This window comes from Chondrus crispus, genomic scaffold (assembly GCF_000350225.1).
Source record: "Chondrus crispus Stackhouse genomic scaffold, scaffold_211, whole genome shotgun sequence".
In the NCBI taxonomy this organism is placed as follows: domain Eukaryota; phylum Rhodophyta; class Florideophyceae; order Gigartinales; family Gigartinaceae; genus Chondrus; species Chondrus crispus.
Window position 1 is genome coordinate 156,182 of NW_005179088.1, and position 18,446 is coordinate 174,627.

The following is an 18,446-nucleotide window of genomic DNA, read 5'->3' on the forward strand; positions in this document are numbered from 1 at the left end:
AGCGCCGAAGACTCAAATCAGAGATTGGAAATGAAGCAAGAAGTGCCGTTGGTGAGGGGATGGCCAGACCTGTTGAGGTGGAGCGACTACGGCCCATGCATGAGCAGCAAGCGGGAATTGGTCCCGCAGTGAAAGGACGAAGAGCGTTGCTTCTTGACAAAATAGATTGCATTGTCCGAAGGGTTTATGTCGTTATAGAGGCATAGACATAATGTTCTTAAGGCAGCGGCCCATCGTCTGCCTGGTCTGCATGCATGTATGGGATTTGGAGGTAATAGAACGGGCTATTCAATGCATTGAGTCAGAAAGTTTAGTGAAATAAGGCGATCGGAAAGAAAAGGCGGTGGAGGGACTTGAGAGTATCGTCACCTCAGGGCTTATAAAAAGGCAGCAGTCGACGTACACTATACAGGTCGAACTTGAGAGGCTCGCCGAAGTGGAATGATGCTGTTGAACTCATACTGTACGGGGAAGGAGGCCTGTCACGATGTCACGGTCTCAGGATTCCTGTTCTCGCAGTCCAGGTAATCTTCGCTAACAGTGCTTTCTTTCATTCTCGACTTCGGGCCCAGTCATTGCATAATTGCAAATGCCTCCCACCTCCCGCAATGGGGTTATATCCAAGCCCACACAACCCGCTCACTGAGCTGCCCCACCTCTTCAATTTCATATTGTACTCGCAATGCTCATGGTTTAATCCTAGGGCCTCCCGCTTCCGGGCCAACTCACGCTCCTTCTTATTTGTGCATATAAGCAAAACCGTCTTCCACCACCGGCCCCACTTCCATCCCCCATTCGCCACATCGATCTAAGACCTCCATTCCCCCTTCATCGCTTTCCGCCCCCATTCCCATATTACTCTACTCACCTCGACCAGCCGTTTCCAACCTCTCTCACCCTCCAATGTTGTCGTTTTGCAGGAAACGGGCTGCCCTCACACACCCCGAATCAATCGTTGAAGATTTCTCGTTCTCCAAGAAACCAAGACTGGATCCCATTCCGACAATCGCCTTTTCCTCCCTCTCTGAAGATGTCTCAGTCGAAGTCCCGCACCAGGACGCACTTGATTTTAGCTTTGGAGAACTCACACAGGAGTTCGTCTCAACTCCAGTTCCAGGAAATGAAATTCTCACAAATGGCCTCGAATCCTTCTTCTCTGACACTCCGGTAAATGCCCTCATGCTCAAACAGACTTCTCAAAAGCCCTCAGATGAAGAAAAGAAAGCTGACAAGCCATCTTCGGATAAAATTCCCTTTACCACATTAAGACCCGGTTCTCCATCATCAGCAATAAGCTCAGATTGTGAACAAAAACCAGCTCCTGTCAAGCAATTTTCAAACATTGATACTGAATCATTCCAGAAACGTCAAGCTGACCGAGCCGCTCGGAATCGAGAATCAAGTCGCAGAGCACGAGAGAAGGCTAAAAACCGCTTTCGTGCCCTAGAGACTGACAACATGGCTCTCCGTGATATGGTCCAGAGACTCAGAATGCACAACGAGCATCTCATCACACAGCTCGACAGAGTTACGATCATGCAACAGAGTTGCACCATGTGCAGGTACAATGCCGCAATGGCTCAACAACCAGGCTGCCGTGACACTACACTACGTCCTTAGATTGTAATAGTTGTTCGACTGCCTCTCATATGTACAGTATTGGCATCTCTACAATAGACTGCTTTGTAAAGAAGTGAAGTTGAGATATTAACCAAAAGCGAGGCCAGCTGGTCGGTCTCCGATCTACTGGAGGATTGCGTTAGCGCTTATTCTTTCATTTGTAAACATGTTGCTAGAGCGTTTTCGTTGCTGCTGTGGCGCACAACATCGTGGACAAGCAAATTCAGCAAGTGCAGTCTGAATATGTTTCCTGTAAATACAGATATTTCCTGCGCCTTTGACGTGAATATCACCATGCCATGTACTCGATGTTCATTTCTGAAATCTGAGCTTGATACTTTACATTTCAATACGGTTGTTAGAAAATGAAGCGGAGAAAATATAAATCGTCTCAGCAACAGCCTTACTTTAGACTGATGTTCCACCTAAATGTCTGCAGCCGTGGTCCTGCATGAACATTAACCACGCAAGACGAAGTTCACGTTCGAAAGCAGAATCGTTTCATTCGGGAAACGACGAATCTCTCTTCCGTAGCTATTGCTAAATATAAAAGACGAAATAGACATGGCCGTTTTTAGGTCATTTCGGCTTTTATTCATCAAATGGTGACCTGGAAAACTTTTTTTCCATACGGATAGATTACAAGTGTAAGAGGAGTCTGCAGAAACTATCATGAGGGCATAAAACTGCAAAGGTATTTGAGCAAAAACAATATCCTTTATCTTAGCGCTCCTTTAAAATCAGCCAGTTTGCATTTCCCAACGTTTCGTTGTTGTTCCACCATATCATTTTCTTCTCTCCCCCGCTCACTTCGCATATATGGTGCAAATCGTGTTCTATGTAACTGACACCGCTCGATCGTTCCGCTATACACAGAACTTACACTTCCATCTCACCTGAAAATTATTGGCATTGACGGGCTCAGTATGTGTATTTCTCAGAGAAAAGGGGACTGCTGGATCAGGAGAAGTATGCGTAATCGGCAAGAAGCAAGAGGTTATATATGCTAGATCAGTGTGGGTAAGGCCCAACATTTCTTTCTAATTGTATCACCTGAATGTTGCCCGGTCCTGTAGTCATTCCCAAGTCAGATGAAACCATTTTCCAGGTGGCATAAACTTAAATTTCATATACAACAGAGATCATGAGGCAGTTTTACGGCCCTGCAAATTATCCTTAGATGATTCTGAGATAGCCATGAATGTATGTAGTTCAATCGGATACTTGGCATACAAATTGATTCTGTGGTTGTAGAAGTAAAAATTGCATGCCTCATCAAACACATTGCCATGAAAAGTGAAAACAAGTTTTTACAATAATAAAGCAAAGCATTTTCCTCATTTTTAGCCTCCTGAAGGTACCATCAGCGAACCAATAGTTTTACAAGAAACACTCGGAGCACGACTGCAGTATGTATCTCTCATTTGGGTCCAGAGCAAGCCATTCAGTTTTATTTTTTCTTCGCGAAGCAGTTGATGACTTATAGAGTCTAGGATGCACTACAAGGATCTGGGTACTCATTGAAATGCAAAGGGGTATATGTTTTAATGCAGATTATCTAATTATTGAGATATTGTGGTTTAATGCCAACAGAATGCCATGCTTTCAGTAAGCACGTACGGAGACGTGTGTACGGAGACGTGCTGAAGTTTTAAAAAAGCGTGAAAGCACTATTACGTGAGGTTTAAAAAAACATAGCTGAGAACAGGATGCGATCATGCGCATGATACTTGGGATGATGTGATTTTGAAAATTCGAGAGCTGTCGATGGCAGCTAGAGCTCGAAAGGTGATTGACTTGAACTTGCCTCATGGGGCATGGGTAGCGGAGAAGAGAATGATACGAGAGACGAATCCGTAGCGTTATTCTCAACCGTTGCGTGGCTGAGAGGTGCCAGTGTTGAAATTTAAGAGTAAGGCCAGAATGGTGATGAATGCCGCCGTGTGCAGACCTCTGCGATATGTGTGAGGAAGCATTGGAGAGTGGAAAAATATGACAGAGGGGTGGCTATGGCATAGGCGCATTGCGGCTTTAGTAAATCCAGGAGGGAGTTTGCAGACAGCTGGATGCTGCTCGCTTGACGACGTTTGGGAGCAGTTCGATGATTTTGTGGAATGATCGTGGAAAGTAACGATGGGCACAAGACTACTATACTGGCTCGAGACTTTTAAGGAGTCCTGCGGTGATCGAAGTGAGAAGACGCACATGTATGAGGAACAGCAGTAGCCAATGAAAAAGGGATGTCAGGTCGTCTATAGTCGAGACCGGACGTCGTTGAACAGGTGGGCGGACGAGTGGGATGGGTTGAGTGCACTATTTCCCTGCAATTGCGTACAACGCAATCTTCCCTCCACTCAAAAAAGTTAGTTCTATCTATGCCAGGGATCAGCTTTCCGCATTCGCGACTGACGCAGTCACCTTGTGACGGAATCTTTCTCGCTCTCCCGAGCGTGCATCGAGAACGCTCTCCCTCTGGGCAAGGCAACAACACGAGATTTAGCGCGCAAAGCAAGACCAAGTGACTCGGGAAATTGGTCGGGGAAATGTCCTCTTGCATAGGCTCCTGTTGCGAGAGGGGAAGGTAGCGTAATCTATCATTGTCCAATCAGCCGCAAGCTCACGTCTGCTGTTTACCGGCCACAAATTATCGCAGGAATTATGAGACGTCTGTACAGTATGCCACAGTCAGTTCCCATCGCGACGCCTGGTTTTTATTATTTATTACCATTCTCTCCTTCCCCTCCTGCCCTCGCTCCCATCCATTTGAAAATGCGGAATCAAAATGATCAACGTATTAGGTAATACAGATGATGCCCCTAAAATTTCTTCTAGGAATCAACAAAGCGGACTCATCGCGTATCCTACAGTATAGTAAACTGTATGTTCCGTGCAATATTCTACGATAAAATTAGCCGGCTGTATCGTTTTCCGGAGTTCTCGTGTCGTTATTCCAAGCAAAACCTTGTTATTCCAAGCAAAAACCTTTTATGGTCATTATTCTGTAATCATGCGAGCGTTCCACGTTACAACTTTCAACGGTACCCCTGGGTCCATACTGTAGCAGTAGCACTGTACTGTCACAGTACTGACCCCTTGTCCACCCTCTTGCAAAGGCCCCGAACCAATGCAACCCTGACGACAAGACAAATGCGACATCGCGATACTGCGTCATCAAATGAAAGCCATTCAAGCATTCCCGGCATCTCCCATGCTTTGCGCAATCACCCACGTAATTCGCGCATGAACTGGCAGGTTTTCCGAAAATACCAGTCACCAAAAAAATGACCTTCGCAATCTATCCCAATACCTCGCCGCTGTAACGTACACATCAGGTTAACTCGAAGATGAAGATATCTCTCATACTGTAACCTAGGGTTGCAAGTGACTGAAAGAAAGTTGATTTATTGAAGAACAATTCTGAGGTGACCTGCCCGAAAAGTGACATTGTATTGGTCTTACAGCCACAGGGGTGCTCTTTCTCCTGACAGGGTCTACTACGAGAGGTGGAGCTCGCGCATATTCATGTCAGAGATGCATCTAGAGAAGGCCCTGTTTATTCTTTGCAACCTGACCTTTATGACTTTATTAAGTATTTCTAGGGGATCTGTAGTAAATGCTTGCCATGTACATAGCTCTTTTCACGGAACCCCCCCCCCCCCCCCCCCCCCCCCCCCCACGCCCGCCGGGACTCTTTGAACAGGTTTCTCCTTCCTTCACTGCTATGCTTCACTGCTATGCTTCACTGCTATGCTTCACTGCTATGCTTCACTGCTATGCTTCACTGCTATGCTTCACTGCTATGCTTCACTGCTATGCATCACTGCTATCAGAAACCAAAATTTCCGAATCTAAATGAAAGAGTCTGCCGTACGCAGGGAAAGTTATACAAATCACTTCGTACCCTTCTTGCTTGCTCGTGGTATTCCGAAAGGATTAAAAGATGCCTTTTATGTTTGAGTTAAAAGCCCACAATCAAGAGCATTCTATAAACTCTTTGGATCTTGAAATAAAACAAGAACATATTTTTGCCGAGCACTGGCTTCCTATCTCGTGAGTGTTTGATTTAAGGATCTTCGAAAACTAGAAGGTCTTACAGTCGTTTAATACACTGACGTTCACTTGCGTCATCATTTTGGCGATAAAGAATAATTGAACAACAGTTTGGACTTAGAGGAAAAGCAAGAACTCACATCCCTAGTATTCATCACTGCGAAATGATCAGGTGCCACTTTTCTAGTTCAAGCCGATAGACCTTTAGAGCAAAGAAAGGAAGCTCTTGCTCCCAAGCTTTGGCACTGGGGTCACGAAAAGAATTCTGAGATGATAGAGCATCCACAACCAGCAGCGCGGGATCGAAAACAGAGCTACATATCGTACATCAGGGTTGGGTGTACGGTCCGACAATGCAAATGAAGAAGTTTGATTTATCATTGTATGACGAGATAAAAACATAGTTTGCAGTTCATTGGAAGGCACAATAGATGCATATTTTATGCAATGCTCGAAAGTTTCGAAATATTTTATTGTGGTCTCTACATATCTACAAGAGCCTGAGCCTCCGACTTCAGATTCCAAAACTTTAGGTCTAGTTAAACTGAGAATGGAACTGTATGGCTTCATATTATAGCGCACGAACTCTCATCGCTGTTCAGGCAGTGCTGCACAATTAGAAGATGGGCCCTTAATCGAGGGCATGAGTCCTGCCTGATACGAATCATGACGCCCAAATGCTCATAAACGAGGTTGACTTCAGAAGCCAGCTTTACGTGTGTATTCCGAATCGTAAGTCCCACAAAGCGTTCGAATATTCCTATACATCTTGGACAAAGTTGCCATTGGTTTTCGTCAATGTCAGCAAACTGCAAATTGGGTAGGCAAAGGATTGGTATTCCACAAATGTACCACCCTGCGGAATGTATGTGAAAGCCCATCTCACGGCTGAAACTGTCCGAAAATACTAGTCAAGTCCATGCGAGTCGATCGTACACTACTCTTGTATTCAAATTTCTCACTTCCTGAGAGAGAGACGACATAAATAGAGTCGAAGCCCTCGCTTCAAGAACGCACAACTTCGATAAAGAGAAGAGCGAATAGCAGTGAGGCATACAAAATAGGATGCTTGACAAGCGATATTTCAAGCTGTGGTATTTTCGGTCAAGTACCTGACGAACATTTCCACCAAGGTAGTGGCTGACTCATGCTGTTTGTTGCATCAACATGAAAGCTTATATGGCATCCTCTCGCGAGAATGGGGCTCCCTAATCGGATCATAAAAGGGTAACGGCTGTGTCACGCTTCAGGTGAGTACAACTCACTCCTGGGATTGTTGAACTCCACCTGTTCTTTGTTCAGCGCTATGGGAAGCGAAGATGTCGCGCAGAGACGGACTCCTGACGTAACGCGTGAGAGAAGCTTTCATGAAAAGTACTGTACAGTACTGCAACTACAGTAGAACTGTACTGAGACTTCCTTCTGGTCATGTTACGGGCAGATACTAGACATCTAACGCGTATGACTCAACGCAGTGCCACATGGGCTCTCAGTTTTGTTTCCTCTATTGAAGGCTTTCAGTCCGCGTAATCCAAAGCGTTGATTCCGCATTCCAACAAGGCACCCTCATTCATCTTCTGCACTGCCCTCTACCTATGTCACGTTTTGAGTCGGCATTTTTGCCCCTTTCCATGCCTCGTATGTTTCATCACATCAAATCTCGCGTCGCTCTGCAAACCGGATCTAGAGACGACCTCTGGCCTCCCATATTCTTGTATATGCTCTTAGTGTCAACGTTCTTGATACGCGAGAGACGCGTGCGATGTTTTGATATTCATGAAATGTATATTGATGGGGTCGTTCGCAATCGCCCATAACGAATTTGTTCCAGGCCAGGGGCTACTAAGGACAAGCAATTATCGTACGGTCAGGAGATGTTTGGAGAACATTTGCATTGAAACGTTCTTCCGCAATGAATATGGCCCATTCCAATTTCTCCTTCGCTTTGGATAAAACATGCCAGTATTCTAGTGGCATTGTATTGTGACACAACAATCCAGCAGTTCAGTATCATGTGATAAATATCATGCAATCGAGAAACATTCAAACCCCTCATGTGGAGATATTTATACATCTTCTTGAAAGCGGAGACTGTACGATACGCGATGACGTTTATCGACAGTTATAGGCGAGCCCTCTCGGCCATGGGGTTTTCCTGAGACGGCAAGTACTTACGTTTGAACTTGTCCAAAGTATGATTTCCTAATATGTCTGCTTATGGAGTACGGAGCTGAAAAATTGAAATCGGTTTAGTTTGAAAGAAGCTGAAATCTTGATGTCCGAGAAGCACTATTAAATTGGAGCCGTACATCTTTCTCCTACGCTTATATATATATTGACAATTATGCCTTCAGATAATGTTTTCCTCTTTAAGCGCGTCTCTTCTGGCATGCATAGCAATCCATATAAAAAAATTGACGTCAAAATCGAGCATACAGTACCAAGGGTACAGCTTTATACATGAAATTAAAACAGATCAACAAATGGTGAGAAGAAGAAGAAAAGTCTCATGAAGTGCTGCTTGAAAATTACTAAAATGTAGGAGGCAAGCGGATTGCAATGCCATGTTTATTGAATGTACAGCATAGGGCCGACCCACAATGCCTTTTGAATATCTGCCCCCCGTAGACGTCCTGAATGCTCTTAGAGCAATGGAAGCTGCAAAAAGGTGGGAAGAGAATACCTACGTTGCAAGAATTTATATCTTTGTCTGTCGGGTATCGGAGGTAAATGTTTCCAGAACAGATGAATGACTTGCCATCAAAGGATATTTTGGTATTTTATGGTAATTCTCGTAAACGCGGCTGGATGACTGCATTGACGAGAACTACCACACCTTCAAATGGGGCGGTGATGTATTTCAATGATTCTGAGACGTTCTTATATATTTGCTGTTCCGTTAAAGAGATTGTATTGATTTCATGTGGTTTCATCGTGAGAAGTTATTGTTCAGGTGTCCTTCAGTCTAACCGATGCTTACATTTCTATGATGAGGAACGAGTGTAGTCGCCCTTCATATGATATTAGTTTAGTTTTGGATTGAAACCCCCATTTCAATCCTTTGTTGCATTATACATGGCACCTCGTTTATTTTTCCAATGTAACTGCTAAGGGTCTTTTTTACTGTAAAGCATTAATTCTAAATACAAAAGATGAAAAGGGAAGTGGCGCGACCTATGGAGCATAGGGTGAACATGAATATGACAAAACGACATTACAAACTCAAAAGGCTGTGCACAATTTTTTACCCATGTTGTACAGTTTCGGCGTGGTCCTTTTGTTCATCGTATGTCGTGGTAGATCTTCAGAAACCGAAAAGCGAAAAAAACCTACAAATTCTTCCGAGCACGTCACCCGTAACCATTCTTCCTGTTATGTATATCTTTTTTTGTGTTAGCCACTTAAAAGGTTGAGTTTTGAACCCATAAAGTTGATGATGAGTGTACATGTTCTCCTCCTCACATAATCCGACGACTTGAAACCTCTCCACACGATTTCTATATCCTGCATAACTGAATAGAAATCTTTAAACCGATATGAGTTGATTTTTATAAAGCCAGTACGAGTTCAACAATTCATATACTGTTCTTTTGTGTCGTAAAACCAAGAAGTTTGAAGTATTTCATCATTTTGTTCGACAGTGCTCCCAAAAATCCTATCTTGGCAGGAAATTACCACTGTTGCTTCTTTACAATAATTTTAGTCAAACCCCTACATAAATGGTGATAAGTAGCTTGGAGCAATTTGATATTCTTCTTATAGATAATGGATTTCGGCTTATATCCGTACCAAGAGAGAAAGAGAGATGCAGCTCTTCGTTTTAGAGATAAGGTCACACAACATTTTCGATATGAGAGCGGGTAAGATGGAAATCCAGGATAACGAAAAAAAAGAAACGATAATACTGCGTCCCGCAGCTGAGGGGGCAACATTTCTAACGTCTGATTTGTGTTCAAAGAGCGTGGTTATGATACCTCAAAAGTCGAGGAAGGGGCCTCTCCAGACAATATTTTTTAAAATAGAAACTCAATCATCAATCAAATCTTTTTGCATTTCAGGGAGTCTACAGCTTGACATCGATTTGCGATTGATGTGTCTGTCTGCTTCCTCCATAAAACCCAGGCATGAAGGAATAGGTACAAAAGTTTTGGAATTGTTTAAGAATGGATTTGGAAAGCGATATGTACCACATAGTGCAAAATTGCGACAAATAAATTGAAATTGAAATTCCCCATTAAGGGAGGTCAGTTTTCTATTGCAAAGGTCTGTAAATGTTTACAGTGTGCATTGATTTGCAAGAATTAACACTGAAGTCGAATGTCGAACGGATCATACATGTCTGGGCATTAGCATTGCTTTTCGATCCCATTGTAGGACAAGCAGTGGCTTTTCATACTTAGATTGCCCACAAACTTCTCCTTAAATGATAAATATGTGGCCAGCCACAGGTACACAACCCACAATGACAGGAAGTCGGGTTCGGAAATCGGAACAATCCCTTGAGCGGGTCAGGAGAAGACGGCTCAAGGTGGAACAAAGTTTTTGGCCAGTTGGTATGGCTAAGGGCGGATGAGATGATCGGGAAGCGGATTCGAGGAGGGAACTCGAATTGCTGATAATGGGCTTGACCAGTCAGTTTTGGTCAAGGGAGGGAGCGGTGTTCGATGTGTAGAAATGTCTGCCTTCCCAATTGTGGTTGGGTCGGCCTTAATAATGCCTGGAGACCAGATCGGCTTCTATTCTTGTCTGTTTCATGAACCCATAAAGGATATCACAAATGCTACTGCAGTCTTGCGGGTTACCAATAACCCATGAACAGAATCATCAATTAGATAGTTGGGTCGTTTAGTGACAGCGTGCCACGAATAATGTACTAGTATAAACAGATCCTGCATATTGTGGCTGTGAGATACATCGCGGAAGGCTTTTCTATCAAGAGGTTTTCTGAGGGTGCTAAATAACGGGATGCTCAAATTTAGCAGTAAGAAGCTGCGGTCGATTACTGAGTTCGTGCCTACTGTATATGGTTCTACTTAGTTTTGTAGTTGATCTTGTGTGCAACATATAGCCAGCAAGTAGGTGACACGAAATGGAGCTCTTCCGGACGCAAACACCTAGGATCGCACGCATCTGGCCAGCAGTGCAGCGACATACTTGAGGTGGTACGAGACGGCTATAAGTACTCTGATGATCGAAACATTAAAGAGGCATCAGTGCCTACACAATGATTTTATCTTTGGTATTGGTCCCTTTTCAACTTGTTGGGGTGTGCAAGTGGTGACAAGATTTCAATGTGTAAAGCTAAGCTTGAAGTCCTTTGACGATTGTCAGTCAAGCGATTCGAAATTCAATAGCGTCAAAAGGTTTTAAATAGATAGTTGTGTTGGGTTTAAGCTAGGGTGTAGTTAAACAGGAGGGAAGTCAAAATTAATGTTTCTTCTTTTTTTGAAAGCTGCTGTGCCTAAAACGGCCAGGCTGCAGGTAAAAATGACACAAAAGGTCGTCCTTTTGCCACATTCGTAGATCCTATCCATGGAAGGAAGCTCTCTGTGCTTCAGAAAATTGCAATTATTTCTTGTATAGTATATATTTTTAGGTTACCGTACATGCATGGTATAAACATTTTCTCTTTTTGTTTCGCATTCATCTTGTTGTGGTAGCTTTGCCCAATTCACTTATTTGCAGGGGGAACCCTTTCTGAGAATCCCAAAATGTTCCGATTTTGATGACACATGAAGGATGTTGGTGCCCGTGTTAGACCACTCGGAGAAAAGATAGGTCATAGTAAAACCTGGAAGGGTAATCATAAAATTTTCATTACGGCTGTCAAGAGTGATACTCTGCTCTTGAGACATTGCAGAGAGAAGGAATATGTTTTCATTCCACGAGTGAATAAAGATAAATCACCGTAAAAGAACTCGATTCCTTGTCCGAAGGCAAAGAGGCCATCTTTTCAAGAAAACATACAGAGAACAAGGCAGAAGTGAAAGTCTTGGCTCAAAACTCACCAATTTCCATCGAGTGTTGCGGTGATTATATACTATCCTCGCTTCTGCACCATTGATCTGACAGCCCATGAGCGATCAGATTACAAAAGCGCTTCACAATTGAACATTGCCATCTCCTTCCAATTGGAACACATGACTTTCGATTGCAGCCAGAAAAGACAAAACAAACGTCGTACATCATGACTGTTTAATATTGTGCTGGTGACCAAGAGTAAAGAAATACAAAATTTCTCGAAATGAATTCGTTCTACTTGGCTCTATTTTCCATTGGATTAGCGAGTGAAGGTCGGACACCCACGACTCACAAACATTCCAATCTTTCCAGCAAGCTTGAGATTGCAAGAAAAAACTTGAGAGAGGGATTGAGATCATTACAGAACATCAGGACTGAGATGTTGGACAACGCTTCATTCTGCGCGATAACGAGTGACAGACCTTGAGTCAAATGCTTTTGTAAATGTGGTTTTTATCTTTTGCAAAAGATTAAACGCGACAGTCTTAAGAGTACACGCTGCTGCTGGTAGTCATTCTGATGACATTCTTCATGCATGCACTGCGAGGTATGTTGCACGAATCCATCTCCAATATCGCTGTTGTTTACTGCTACAGAGAGGTCAATTGCTTCAGTACGGAGTTTCATTCGGGAAGCGAACAGTATTGTAGATGCGAAGTACAAGACGCATGCAACGCCTCGACTTCGCCAATTTCTAGAAGACTGACAAGGTCATCATTCTTGCATATGTCAATCAATTTTTTCTACTTGAGGTCAGCAAAACCACAAGAATGCCGGACTGTAGTCTCTTTATCTCGAAAGGACTACACTAACTCGAGTGTACGGTATCGCGTCGAACCGTGGATTCCACGCTGTACTCACTGCAATGTTCTCGCACTAGCAGTCAGGGAGCGCACCTTGCGCGATTCGTGTGGAGACGATATGCACGGGTATGACACAGGGGCAACCTCCCAGGGAGTACAACTTGTAGATTCGTTAGAATTTCGGTTGAAAATCTCTCATTGGCGCCAATGCTGGAAAGGGAAAGAAGAAAGCACTGCGGATAGTGACCAACTTTCTGTCACGAATGGAGGAGGGTGACACCTTTTTTGTACGGGGGTGATTCTTCAAATGGGCGAGGGTGCATGTGTTTGGCGAGTGGAGTCTACAAGCGAGGGGAGTTGAGGTGAGCGAGCCGCAAGCGGGGCCAACTCTTTCGAACAAGGCTGTTGACGGTCAAAGGGGGAGGGGCAGGGGCCAGGTTTTGGGGACCACTCGATCAAAGAGGACCCCTGTGGTCCGATTGGCGCACCCGAAATAGGTGAAGTAGAGAGCCTCTGTATGGCGCACCAATTTTAGATACTCTACACGTGTACTGCATCACGGTTGCCCATCCCCCCGCCCTCTTCTCGTTGGCTCCCTTGACGTCACTGTCAAGTCATCGTGCTCCCCCCCATATCGTATCGGCTCCGTAATACCTGGTCCCGAAGTCCCCCGCCCCTGGATACACCCTTCCGTCTGCATCGATACCCTTATCGATAGCGGAAACCACCAGCTGAACCTTAGTAAAGCGTGCGCAGATCCTCGTCACGGCCTGCGGCGACACGATGAGGCTCAGGACCAACACGCGGTCCTCGCGGCATCCGAGCTCCATCAGTCGCGCCAGCGCCATCTCGCAAGCCTCCCCAGAGTCTAGCACGGGGTCCAGCACCAGTATGTATTTGTCCTCGATTTCCTCTGGCAAACACTCATACGATACGCCTTTCTCCCCGCCTTCCGCCATCAGCATCTTGCCGATGCGCACCGTGTTGCACACGTCCCGCAGGCTCGACTCCATCGTCTCCCCGTTGGGCATCAAGCTGACACCGGCTAACCCCTGCACGAAGCCGACGCCGCAAAACTTCTTGCCGCTCGGCGTGGTGACGGTCCTTCTCTGGAATGGCAACAAACCCAGGCTCTCCTCAATAAGCAGGCGCATCAAGCGATTCGAGTAGAAGACGATGTCATTTCGCGACGCATTGCGATCCCTAACAATAGTATGCAATCCCCTCGACTGGTAAGAATCCGACATGACGACGAGGTTCGAAAAGACCTTTCTCAAATCCTCCTGTCGTATCTTGAGGGCGATGTGCTTGATGATCAAGTCAATGGCGACCAAATTGTCGCCGCCACGTGGGACGACGATGTCTGCATAGCGCTTGGTGGGCAGAATGAAGCGCTCGAAGGCCGGCTTCACAAAGCGTGTGTACTGGGCGAGAATAGACTCGACGCTCCTCCCCCTCGACTTGACGTCGCGCGTGATGCGGCGCGAGAGACAAATGTCGGCGTCTTCATCCACGAAGATTTTCATGTGCATGAGGTTCCTGATGAGCGGGTCGTAGAAGGTGAGGATGCCCTCGACAATGATGACGTCTGCGGCGTCGAGGTCTGCGGCGTTGTCCTCGACGCGGGAATGCCTTGCGAAATCGTACTTGGGGACGGTGACAGGCTGGCGGGTCTTCATGCTCTCGAGCGTGCTCCCCAGGGCCTCGAAGTCAAAGGCGTCGGGGTGGTCAAAGTTGTAGGTGCCTGGCAAGACGCCGTCGGGGAGGCCGTGATAGAACCAGTCCAAAGACACGAGGACGCAGCGCTGGTCGCCCAGGCCGTGGATGATCTTCTCGCAGACGGTGGTCTTGCCCGAGGCGGAGCCGCCGGTGACGCCGATGATGAAGGGGCCGACGGGGGCGTGGTGCGGCGGGTGCGGGGACTGGGAGCGCGAGTCAATGAGGCGGGCGAGCGGCTTGAGCGGCGGGGTGTGGTGCTGGCATCCTGCGGTGAGAACGGCGTCGGAGGCGCGCGGCAGCGGGGAGGAGGGGGACGGGGTGACGACCGGCGGTGGCAGCGGCGGGAGCGAGGGGGGCAGGGTCGGCTTTGCGGCGCGGGCCGGCGGGCCCGAGGGGCCAAGCATTAGGGGGCAGGGGGATGACGGAGGTGCGCGGTCGTCCGGGGGGCGGAGGGGGAGGAGCGTCCGTCGGTGGGAGCAGAGTGCAGTTTTTGTGGAAGCAATTTAGTGTTACCGTGCCGGGGGGTGTGGGCCCTTGTACTTGTACCCGAAGGGTACCGGTACTCCCAGTAGGGGTTTACTGCAGTGTTATTCCCAAGGTTATCGCGGCGCCTACAGTGGCATAATCGCCTCCCATGCCTGCGTACAGTACATAGGCAACCCTCTACACGTACCTGCATGGGATATTGGCTACTGTACACGTGTACAGCACTACTCGTGATGCACTCTTTGCGGCTTGTCTACAGTGTAGACGAGTACGCGGGGGGGAGCGCGACTTCCCCCGGGGGACAAGTGGTCGACGGCCGCTTCTCAAGAAGTGGCCGTCGCCTACTTGAGATCGCTCCGTCCTTTTAACTTGCATGGATATTGGCTACTGTACACGTGTGCAGTACTACTCGTGCTCTACTCTTTGCGGCATGTTTCAACACGCTTTAGTGATAAGTACCCTTGGGTACCTTGAAGGTACGCGGGGGGAGCCCTCCGCTTCTCACCCCGCTGTTTTACCTAACTTACTTTCCCGTGATGTACTCTTTTTTCGGGATGTTCAACACGCTTTCGTGAAGGGGCATCCCATTGATTTACGTGTACACGTTGTAAAACAAAGAGCCCTGATTGCTGTATACCGTATCGTGTAATACGTGTGTAATGCGTGTCTCCTATCATCGTGCACACGCGACTGCCGCTCCTTTAGAGCATCCCCACCGGTAGAATCAAATACCCAAACAACCAAAATTTGATGATTTGATGTCGATTGAAATCCCCACCGGTGCAACCAAATCATCAAATTTTTGGTGTCGATCTAAAAATCGGAACCAAATATCAAGAATTTGGTTCGGATAGTCTCTGTTTGATTACCCTTGACAATCCAGTTGTGCACGTTCTATTGGTCGACCGAAACGGCTTCCCACCAAAAAGTGCATCGATGCGGTATTTGCCTCGAGATTACCAGTGTCTCCCGCCGATCCAGAATGCCCACTACGGCGTGCATGCTCTTCCCCCTTCCATCCCTCCAGAACGTCGACGGCCCCGCCATCCCTGATGCTCTTCCCCCTTCCATCCCTCCAGAACGTCGACGGCCCCGCCATCCCTGAGCGCGTCCTTCCCCGCCCGGCTCTTACACAACAACAACACTTCCTCGACCAACCAGGCGCGAATCTCCGCCATCTCCTCCCGTCCCACCTCCTTTGACCTCCCCAAGCACATTGCCACCGCCGCCGTACCCCCACCAACACATCATGGCACTCGTCCGCCATCGCGCAGTTCCGCACCCAGCTCGCCCCCGCCAGCCTCTTCTCTGCCTCCCCCGCCTCCAGCAATCTTAGAAACCTCGTCAACAGCTGTCTCTCCGCCTGCCTTCCCTCGACCAACAGGACGTCCCTCCCCTCCTGGCTCGCGCACGCATTCGACAGCCGCAGCACATTCGGAATACTCGGTACCCTCTCCACGAGCACGAGTAGCGTGCCCCTCTCCCGAAACCCGTCCGCGCCCTCCGCTTCGTCCACGCCCGGCGCGAAGCGCGTCAGGTTGGACAGCAGCGCCGCGTGCAGCGCGACGACGTCCGCGTCCAGGACCACCTGCGCTGCGAGCCACGCCGCGTCCGCGTGCGTCAGAGCCGCCGGCTCCTCGTCCTCCGACAGGTTCACAAGCGCAGACAGTGCTAGAGCAGTGCGATTCGCTGCTCAGCAGCAGCAGCAGCCGCAGGAGAACGTCGCTCGCGGCTGTCGAGCCAATCATCCGCCGCAGCACCGCTGCCGCCGGCGCGTATGTTCTCTCCGGGATCGCGCTGCTCGCGGTCGCGTGGGGAGCGCGTGCTGTCCGTGAGCAGGGAGGACAGCGCCGGCAGTCTGTCTTTGTCCACGGTGGAGGTGAGAGGGAAGGAGTGCAGACAGAGTGGCGAGGGAGAAGGTCGCGGGATGGGTTTCGAGTGAGCGTGCGACTACGACTGAGGGTGCGATACGAGGGTGAGTACGAGTGTGAGTACAAGGATGCGATGGTGAGTACGAGGGGAATGTATTTCATTTAGTTCTCACCGGTGGGGCAGTTCTTTCCGAAGCATCAAACAGCCAAATAACGAAACAACCAAATTCTAGGGAGCCAATCAAATTACAGAAAAAGTGTGCCAAGTGTTGTTATTTGATGATTTGATTGCGTACCGGTGGGGATGCTCTTACAACTCCTTCCCCTGCATCTCTACGCCGACGACCTCCGCAATCCTCTTCTTCATCGTCTCGTACGCCGCAAAGAAGAGCGCGCTCTGCAGCGTCTTAGCCGCGATCCGCGGCGCGATCCCCTTAGCAAACGTCTTCACCCCTTCCTCCCTCGCCACCGTCACGAGCGCATGCCCGACCCCTCGATACCTAACCCCTCCGCCGCTCCTCATCTGTGTCATCAGGCGCGTCTTAACCACGTCCAGCGGGTTACTCGCCACGGCCGCTGCCGCCCCGGATAACCCCCCGACCAAAAAACTCTCCGCCCTACTCAGTTTCTCCCCCTTCCCATCGCTCACCCCATTCTTCAAATTCTCATAAAACACAAACTCCACCGCCGCGTACGGCACGTCCCTCGCGAGCTGCGCCCCAAGCCCTGCGTACAGCCGTCCCACATGCCCCGTCGCGACCAGTCCGCGCAGCGCCGTGCCGAGGTCGGCGTACACGCCGACCTGGAGCCGCTGCTTGAGCACCTCGCACGGCACCCTGACGAGCGACGCGGCAACATCGCCAACGGCGGCCGACAGCGCGATGGCGACGTTGCGCCCGCGCGGCGGGAAGCGGCGCACCAGGCGCGACTTGAGCGACTGGAACACCAGCATGTACACGGGCGGCGGCCGGCACGATGCCGACCACGCCGGGCACCACGCCGCGGTACAGCCCGGGCAGCCCCTTGCCGGCTAGCAGCGTCGCGCGCAGCGACGCCGACGAAGACGCCGACGACGCCTGCAGCCGCGTCTTGCACGTGTCCAGCGGCTGCAGCGACGCGCGCACCAGCCCGGCCGACAGCCCGCCCGACAGGAAGTGCACCAGCGCCCGCTTGAGTGCCGACGCGTCGCGCGCGCGGGGGAGAGGCGCCGCGCCGTGCGAGGGCGGCGCGGGGGATGGCGATGACGGCGTCGTCGGTGGCGGCGCAGGCGGCGCAGACTTGACGCCCACGGCCGGTGCGAAGGCGCTCGGGCCGCGCGGCTTTTTGCGCGGGGATGAAAGCATGGTGAGGGGGGGGAAGGGAGGGGCCGCGGATGGGGTGGAGTGGGGGGATGTGGCTGCGGATAGGGCGAGCAGTACCAAGGGTACCCTTGGGTACTGTACAGTAGGTGGTTTGTTACATAGCGGGCGCGGTAGTTGCGTAGGCGAGATAGCGGTGGGTGGGCGAGGGCATCGTAGGAAATGTCGGTAAAGTGCGGGGGGGGCAGAACGAGTGGCTGATTCGCGTGCGGCCTCCCAACGCCGCCGCTCGATGCGAGATCAGCGGCCCGCGAGTCACCGGCCAACACGTCGCGACGGTCGCTCCCCGCGAGGTCACTGTGTAAGCCCCGCTGTCAGCACGTAGGGTGTGGAGGGGGCGCCGGTGTACACGTGTGGAGCGCGAGCCGAGGTGCTACACGTGTACCGCACTGTACAGGTTCACACGTGTGTGTTGTCGTCAAGCGATCGGTCTCAGCCTAAGAGCGTCCGGGTTCGTCGCAGCAGTCGCCACCTGAAACTCTCAATCAGGTGGCGACTGCTGCGACGCTCTTTTTATA

General features: G+C 49.2%; 3 protein-coding genes across 3 annotated transcripts in view; all 3 read right to left on the minus strand.

Moving 5' to 3' along the window:
- Positions 1-13,108: 13,108 nt before the first annotated feature.
- Positions 13,109-14,617, minus strand: CHC_T00004071001 (hypothetical protein). Its single transcript, XM_005715380.1, has 2 exons — positions 13,703-14,617; positions 13,109-13,627 (listed from the first exon to the last, which is right to left on the minus strand). The coding sequence occupies exons 1-2, from the start codon at positions 14,615-14,617 to the stop codon at positions 13,109-13,111; spliced, it is 1,434 nt and encodes a 477-aa protein (XP_005715437.1).
- Positions 14,618-15,946: 1,329 nt separating this feature from the next.
- CHC_T00004072001 (hypothetical protein) lies at positions 15,947-16,732 on the minus strand. The gene has a single exon (XM_005715381.1). The coding sequence runs from the start codon at positions 16,730-16,732 to the stop codon at positions 15,947-15,949; it is 786 nt and encodes a 261-aa protein (XP_005715438.1).
- Positions 16,733-18,413: 1,681 nt separating this feature from the next.
- Positions 18,414-18,446, minus strand: part of CHC_T00004073001 (hypothetical protein) — a 1,314-nt gene continuing 1,281 nt past the window's right edge. The window contains exon 1 of the mRNA XM_005715382.1: positions 18,414-18,446. This exon is cut by the window's right edge and continues 1,281 nt beyond it. Within this exon, the coding sequence (XP_005715439.1) occupies positions 18,414-18,446 (33 nt within the window).